Here is an 8,366-nt window from a genome sequence, read left to right on the forward strand (position 1 = left end):
TTGAACAAAAAAGATTTGAAATACAAATAAAGACCGAACCAACAAAGGGAAAAAAACCAGTTACTTTTTCGACTGATATTTAATTTCACCATCGATTTAGAAGTTCAAAAAGTCATAACACGAGCAAATGATCAGATAAAAAGGAAAATATTATTGTCGTAGTTTTTCTTTTTGATCCGACAAAACCTATGATTCTCATTTTTTACTAAAAAGGTTTAAATTCGTCAAAAAAATGTGAGATTTAACAGAGATGAAGTGAAAAATCTTCAAAGACTAGATGATACTCGTGTTTCACGTACGTTTATCGTGTTTTCGTTGTTTTAATAGATGTCCTTTTCACCTGCAATCCAAATTAATGTTTAGAGCAAATTACGCTTTTGTCCTTCTTTTTTGTTCTTGTGGTTTATTGATTTTTTTCGTCCCACATACTTAAAATCGGGTTTTTATCTCATGAATGAAAATAGTAATGAATTACGAACCATAAATACTAAAAATCGAAAATTTGAAACGCTAGAGACAAAAATCATATTTTTAACAAACTACAGGGATTAAAAATGTAATTTACCCGAACATTTATTATTATTTACAGTAAACTACAAATCTGGTGGCTGTGGTTTGTCCGGAAAAAACACTTCTGTCATTTTCTCTGTAGTTTTGAAATTACAAGATAACTATTGTAGTTTATAAAAATGTTCAGATTTGGTCTCTCCCACTAACGACCATCAAAATATTATGTCAGAAGAGAAGTGATTTCAGTCGTATTATTGATTTTTTTTTGTCTTTTATCCAGTACTGATTTACGTGTTGGTTTGAATGGAATTTTTTAACAGTCATTAGAGGAATGAACCAAATACATACGTTTTTACAAACTACAGCGACCATCTTGTAAATTAAAACATAAAAGGGCAAACAATGTTATTTTCAACAAACCACAGGGACTGAACTTGTAGTTTTATAATCTCTATATATATGCTTTCATCCCCTTTATCAATTTTCAAACTCATCTTCCCAATTTTGGCTCTTAATCTTTCTTCCGAATCTCGCCGTCCGCCGCTACAAAACTTTCCGATCAGTCTGTGTATGGCAGCTCGTTTATTGGCACATGAGGTAGCAGACCTCTGCCTCGGCAAACAGCCGTTGAAATCACTCTCCATTTCCGCCACCGTCCGCCAGGCCCTAATCATACTCAAATCCACCGACGACACCCACATCAGTATTTGGAACTGCGACCACCACCATTCCATCTCCGACCAAACTTTCATCGACGACTGCCGCTGCGTCGGAAAAATCTGTATGGTCGACGTCATCTGCTACCTCTGTAAGGAAGACAACATCAAATCACCGTCATCGGCGCTCGATTCTCCGGTCTCCGTTCTGATATCCGGTGTTCCTGCAGTTGTTCGTCACGTCGAGCCTGCCGCAAGGTTTGTTAATCATCAATGAACTTCATCAATGAACTTCAAATTGTCGCATTCTTTGATATTTTCCCATTTCTTTGTTTGGTTTTGCAGTTTGGTGGAAGCCATTGATCTAATCATTAATGGTGCTCAGAATCTTGTGGTACCCATAAAGAGCAGAACGACGATCAACGCAAAAAGGAAGCAACTTCAACGGGAACTATCAATTGCTCCGACGACCCACGCCGGCGGCTATGAATTCTGTTGGCTGACTCAAGAAGACGTCATCAGATTCCTACTGAGTTCAATTGCTCTTTTCTCCCCAACTGCTGCCTACTCCGTCGAGTCGCTCGGAATCATCAGCTCCGATATCCTCACCGTCAACTACCACTCGCCGGCGTCAACTGCATTGGGAGCTATTAAAACCTCTCTTGCTGACCAAACATCTGTCGCCGTCGTTGACGACGACGGAATCTTGATCGGCGAGATCTCTCCTTTCACTCTAGCCTACTCCGACGAGACAGCGGCGGCTGCAATCGCGACGCTGTCCGCGGGCGATCTGATGGCATACATCGATTGCGGCGGACCACCGGAAGATATAATCCGCGTGGTGGAAGCGAGGCTAAAAGAGCGGAATTTGAAAGGAATGCTGGAAGAATTTTCGGCTTACTCTTCCGGCATTCCGTTGATTAACGGTAATTCATCTTTTTCATCCGATGAAGAGTCTCCGCCGTCTCCGGCTACGATGAAGTCCGGGAGGTTTAATAGGTCAAGCAGCTATTCAGCAAGGATAACGAGGAGGGCGGAGGCGATCGTATGCTATCCCGGGAGCTCGTTGGTGGCGGTGATGATTCAGGCGATCGCACACCGGGTAAGTTACGTTTGGGTGATTGAAGAGGACTGTAGTGTTGTCGGAATTGTGAGGTTTTCCGGCATGTTGGAAGTTTTCCGGTCACATTTAGAAAGTATGATGAATTAGATGGAGAAGAGGGACTATTGTTTAAAAATATGAAAGTATGAGGGTAAGATTTGTATATATGAGATATTTATGGGCTTTTCGTGTCAAATGATGAGTCTGAACGATATTCTTTTTGTTTATTCGCATCAGTTGTTTTGTATCAAACTATCAACTATTTATCAATTATATGATATTATGTGTTTTTTTCTATTTTATTTTAACAGATTCAAAAATGAAAACATTATTGCTTTTTTAAGATCATATAAAATTGTATTATATTGATAAAGATAAAAAATAAAACAAAATATTAAAATCGAAAGGTATCTCACTGCATTGTTCAAATATTCTTTTAATATATAAAAATGCATTCAGATTTGGTTATACTTTTTTAATGGAGACTTAAATTTTCTTCTAAATAAAAAATAAAATAAAAATTTATGCGGAGAAAGGGTTACAAAAGACCACCAAAACCTTTTAATAAATGCACATCATATTCATCTCCTCTATTTACTAAATATTATTATATCTGTAATATTGTGGATCTGATTAAAAGATCGAAAAAAGATTATCAGATTCAAACACATGTATGCAACTGTGACGGCCAGGAATGAACCCAATTTTTTTTCAAACGGTGACACCATTTGATTATAAGAAACAAATATCGGGATATTTGTTACAACATCATAATTGGTATGTTGGTTAGTTCATTGTTCTTCATATGTGAGGTCTTGTATTCAAGTATTTTATTGTAAATTCTTTTCATAAACATAATAAATTTGAAATTAAAAGCTAAGAACTAAGAAAATGATACTAACGATTTCGAACTCAAGTCTAAAGTAAAAGAAAACCTTGCAAACCAACTCGACTAAGGAAAACTTGTATCCTTATTATAGTTTCAAAATATATATGGTGGCACACAACAAATCGATACAGTTGCATCTTTCACAGACCTAAAATTTTTCACTACGACGGAGGAATGAAACGATGGCATGTGCCACCATAACCACTATACTAGGTCCGTCTATGGTGACAGTCAGGTCTGCAAATTGCAACTGTACCACTTACTAACTTGATGGAATTTGAATTTGATATTGCAAACGAAATGACATTTGGTAAAAAAAAATAAGTAAAATTTATTTTTAAATCGATTCTCACACGATTTATAATTTTTTTGTAGTTTCTTATTTGATTTAACCTCTTTCTCTCTTTATATATATATATATATATAGGCGTAGTATATAGCATGTGGGAGTGTTGAATGTTCACATGGACGTATTTAATCAAACGAAAAATAGAAGTTATGGTGGTTAATTATAATTTATCTATATATATATATATATATATATATATATATATATATATATATGGAAAGGTTCAAACGAGAACATATTCATTTTACGAGAACATGAGAACACTATTTTATTATAGACAATCACATGTGATATTATTATTTCATCACATATGATACACATGTGATACTAAATCAGAGACACGGACGATTTTCGATGCGATCTTGGTTGCAGGCCAAGTCGCCCTTAGACCACTAAGTCCCCTCACAATTATTATCAAATGTGATAAGGGTGTTGTTTATATGATACTATAATCCATCAAGACCATCACATGATGCTAAATCATAGACGCAAACAACCTTTGACGCGACCTAAGTCGTAGAACACGTCGTCCGCACATCACATGGTCTCCTCACGCATATTGTCACATGTGATAAGAGTGTTCTTGCGTTCTCATAAAATGGAGGTGTTCTCGTTTGAACATCCACCTATATATATGTATGTATGTGTGTGTGTGTGTGTGTATATATATATATATATATTTGTTTTCAAGACCTGGATCATGTGAGACAAGACTGTTTTCGTGAAATACGTGAGACACGATTTTTACGCTTAAAAATTCACAGCAAAACATTGTGAAGGTAACATTCACAATGTTTTTGCTGTGAAGATTTGATTTTTTTTACCTTCATAACATTTTTGTCGTGAAGTTTCAAGTGTAAAAATCGTATATCATGAAAATAATATTGTCTTCATGTGAACCCAATCATGTTTTTCAATATGAATCTTTTGTAACTCGTTTGTGAAATAAAAGTTACACGTAAAAAAATTCATATTATGAACTGAAAACATATTAAACAAACACATTATAAAACAAATATGTTGTCATCAATATATTAAACGATAGCCTTATATAAAACAATACCATAAAGTAAAAGTTTTTACGGTTTCATGTGAGACCCAATGTTTTTCATTAGACTCGCAAGACCAATTCTTAACCCTTGAATTAGATCTACAATCTGAATATTCATAATCACAAAATTACCACGAGACTTCTCAATAATCACAAAAATACCACCGTACAACTTTAGATCATTAGCTTATCAAGTTGATCAATGAACATAAATTAATCTTAAACGTCTCACGAAAAATCTTTAATCTCATGTGAACTCAACCCTATATATGTATATAACATGACATAAAGTTCTGATGACACATGCATTAACGAACTAAACGACAAAACATCAAAGACAAAGATCGCAAATCAACAGTTTATTTATTTATTTTTATTAAAGAGGACAAGTGAACATCAATAATGTTTATTTATTTTATTATTATTATTATTATAATAAAATACCTTTTCTTATTTTATATTTAATATCACAATTTTCCATCATATTAAGTTTTTATAATATTTGTATGGAATTAATTATATGTATAGGGTTAGCTTCCGATAAAAATTAAAATTATAATTTGTGTTCATAATCGTCATAAGTGTTTATATATGTTCATAATTGCCATAAGTGTTTATATATGTCAATTTGTGTTCATATAAATGTATACATGTCAATTTATGTTCATAATTACCAAGACACTCGCTTTGATTACATACTTCACTTCCCGATCTCAAACTCCGATTGTTACCATAAATAATTTTAATCTTCTCAATGTTGTTGTGTTGTTTCCCAATGTCTTTATTCATAATTGCTTGAACGATAACAAACACTTTACTAGCGGATCTCTTCCACCAATCACAAATTTATAAATATTAAAAATGAAAAATCAATATTAAAAAAATGAAAAAGTCACAAGATTAATATTAAAAATACAAAAATCATGGGATTTTATGGATCGTGTAATGCCTAATTAATGATATAATAGTTACAGAAAAACAAAATTATCCATATACCCTTAACGTTAAAGTTAGTGAATAACCTAAAACTAAGATAGATTGTGATTGGTCTAAAAAGTTTATAAAATTAACACAATAATTTGGGTTAACATTTGAAGTTCTCTCTCTCTCTCTCTCTCTCTCTCTCTCTCTATATATATATATATATATATATACATAGTAGAAGGGTACTCGCGCAATGCAACGAGATACATCTTGATTTTAATATTTCATTTTATTTTTTATCTCAGTCGATGTTATAATATGGTCTTATGTGATTTTGAAAAAGCGATGATGTTTTTATTTTTAATAAAATATAAATATTAAGATATCATAAAAATTTGACAAAAATATATCGACATTAGTATCAAATTAACTATTTAAAATTTCTCATTTTTTGTATGATTTTTAATTCAACTTTTTTATTATAATTTAATTTATATCCTATAACGAAATAATTTATATTTGGTTTAATAATATAATTTTCTTATAAMGATAATAATTAATTATTTTGTTAGAACTCGATAATTATCCTAATTATATTTTAGATTTTTTATATTTTAAAATGAGATGTTTATCTTCTATTTGATTATGTTTATCCGCAGTTAGTTACACGAATTCAAACATGCAGCTTTAATAAGTGTATTTGTGAACAATTACTTGTAATCTTGAAACTTTAAGTAATATGCATCAATGTACAGTACTTCATGCATAAAAAATAACTTTTAAGAGTTGTTGTCAAATTCTTTATAATGTAGTATAGATTTAGGTTTAATAACGAAATAATTTATATTCGATTTAATAATATAATCTTCTTATAAAGATACTAATTAATTATTTTGTTTGAACTCGATAATTATCCTAATTATTTTTTAGATTTTTTATATTTTCAAATGAGATGTTTATCCTCTAATTGATTATATTTATCCGCAGTTAGTTACGCGAATTCAAACATGGAGTTTTAATAAGTTGTACTTATGCATAATTTACTTGTAATCTTGAATTTTAAGTAATATGCATTAATATACAATACTTCATGCATAAAAAATAGTATTTAAGAGTTTTTGTCAAATGCTTTATAATATATATATATATATATATATATAGAATTGGGATCATGTAAGACTAAGAGTTTTTCGTGAGACCCGTAAGACCATTTCTCAACCCTTGGATTAGATATATAATTTGAATATTCATAATTACAAAATTGCCACGAGACTTCTCAAATAATCACAAAATTGTCACCGTGCAACTTTAGACCATTAGCTTATAAAGTTGATCAATGAACGTAAATTGATCTTACGGGTCTCATGAAAAACCTTTGGTTTCACGTGAACTCAATCATATATATATATATATATATATATATGGGGGTGTGTGTGTTGGACTATTGGGGGGGGTGTTTCACAAAGATGAGCGAGTTGTTTATGTAACGCTAGGGGTGTTTACCGTTCGGTTTAGTTAGTAGAGAAAATGTGAGCCGAATTGTATGACGCGAATAAATAGCTATCTAAATCATCGGTTGAATCGAACCAAAATAAGGCAGTTAACCATGGTTCGGTTCATGGTCATCCAAATTCATAAAAAGAATATCATTTATAATATAAAAATAATACCAAAAAATATCAGTTAAAATAATTTCGCAAGAACTAAATATAAATAAGCAAAATCTTTACAAATTTAAAAGCATCCATTTTTTTTTTATTAATATCGAATTTTTCATCATTTTATACCACCAAATTTTAATTATCCACCGTAATGATTGATCCTAAAACCTAAAAGCTTTTAATCAATTAACTATGGGTTAATATATAAATAAATATAAATATTTCATTTTAAATATTATATATATATATATATATTATATCCGTATCGATTTGAGTACCTACAGGTATCTAAACTTCAAGACTAAAATTGACTTAAAAATACCTAGGGCTGTAAACGAACCGAACGTTCAACGAACCGTTCGTGAACCGTTCGGCTGGAAGTTCGTTTATTTAATAAATGAACGAACATGAACAAAAATTTGTGTTCGTTTAGTTAAACGAACGAACATGAACGAGAGTCTCGTTCGTTCATTTAAGTTCGTGAAAGTTCGTTCATTTACGTTCGTTTATGTTCGTTTATATATTAATTTTAATATATAACTTTTATTTATTTAGTTTGAATTCAAATTTTAAAAAGCCTTTTAAGTATTGGTATATTAATGATGGTTGATGAATGGTGATTGTTTTGTATATGTTTAAACTATAGATAATTGGTGAATTGAATGACAAGTATTGGTGTTCGTTTGTTTATGTTCGTTTACGTCTGTTCGTTTATGTTCGTTCGTTTACGTTCGTTTAGCATGTTAATGAACGAACATAAACGAACACGAACACACCTGATTTCTAAATGAACGAACACGAGCACAATTATTTTCGTTCGTTTATCGTTCGTGTTCATTCTTTTGTTCGGTTAAGATAAACGAACGAATATGAACAAGCCTCTGTTCGTGTTCGTTCGGTTCGTTTACAGATACCCAATATTTTTTAGTCATCCGTCTTTTCGGTTTTGAGATCAAATAGTTTGATTTGATTTGTCGGTTTTTTTAACCCATAGATAATATATAACCTAAAGAACGAGTTATGATTTAAATCCATTGAAAACATGAAAGAAATAGAGGGCCGAATTTCTTGAAAACCATTGAATGATTGCATGGTTCCAAAAACCGGTATTTGTCACATGAAAAATACCAAAAGTGGTCAAAGATAAAAACAAGTGGATCTCTGAGTGTGTATATATATATATATATATATATATATATATATATATATATATATATATATATA

At 31.3% G+C, this 8,366-nt stretch overlaps 1 protein-coding gene across 1 annotated transcript; it reads left to right on the plus strand.

Moving 5' to 3' along the window:
• Positions 1-1,080: 1,080 nt before the first annotated feature.
• Positions 1,081-2,462, plus strand: LOC112513989 (CBS domain-containing protein CBSX5-like). The gene is made up of 2 exons (XM_025120253.1): positions 1,081-1,424; positions 1,512-2,462. Exons 1-2 carry the CDS (start codon positions 1,081-1,083, stop codon positions 2,374-2,376), a joined length of 1,209 nt encoding a protein of 402 aa, XP_024976021.1. The 3' UTR covers positions 2,377-2,462.
• The last annotated feature ends 5,904 nt before the right edge of the window (positions 2,463-8,366 follow it).

Source organism: Cynara cardunculus (assembly GCF_001531365.2).
Source record: "Cynara cardunculus var. scolymus isolate 2C chromosome LG 6, CcrdV1, whole genome shotgun sequence".
NCBI classification, from domain to species: Eukaryota; Viridiplantae; Streptophyta; class Magnoliopsida; order Asterales; family Asteraceae; genus Cynara; species Cynara cardunculus.

Bases quoted from the DNA above. Each gene is read 5' to 3' on its own strand.
- LOC112513989 (XM_025120253.1), top strand. From the start codon at position 1,081: ATGGCAGCTCGTTTATTGGCACATGAGGTAGCAGACCTCTGCCTCGGC. The intron at 1,425-1,511 runs GTTTGTTAATCA...TTGGTTTTGCAG, and splicing joins CACGTCGAGCCTGCCGCAAG to TTTGGTGGAAGCCATTGATC.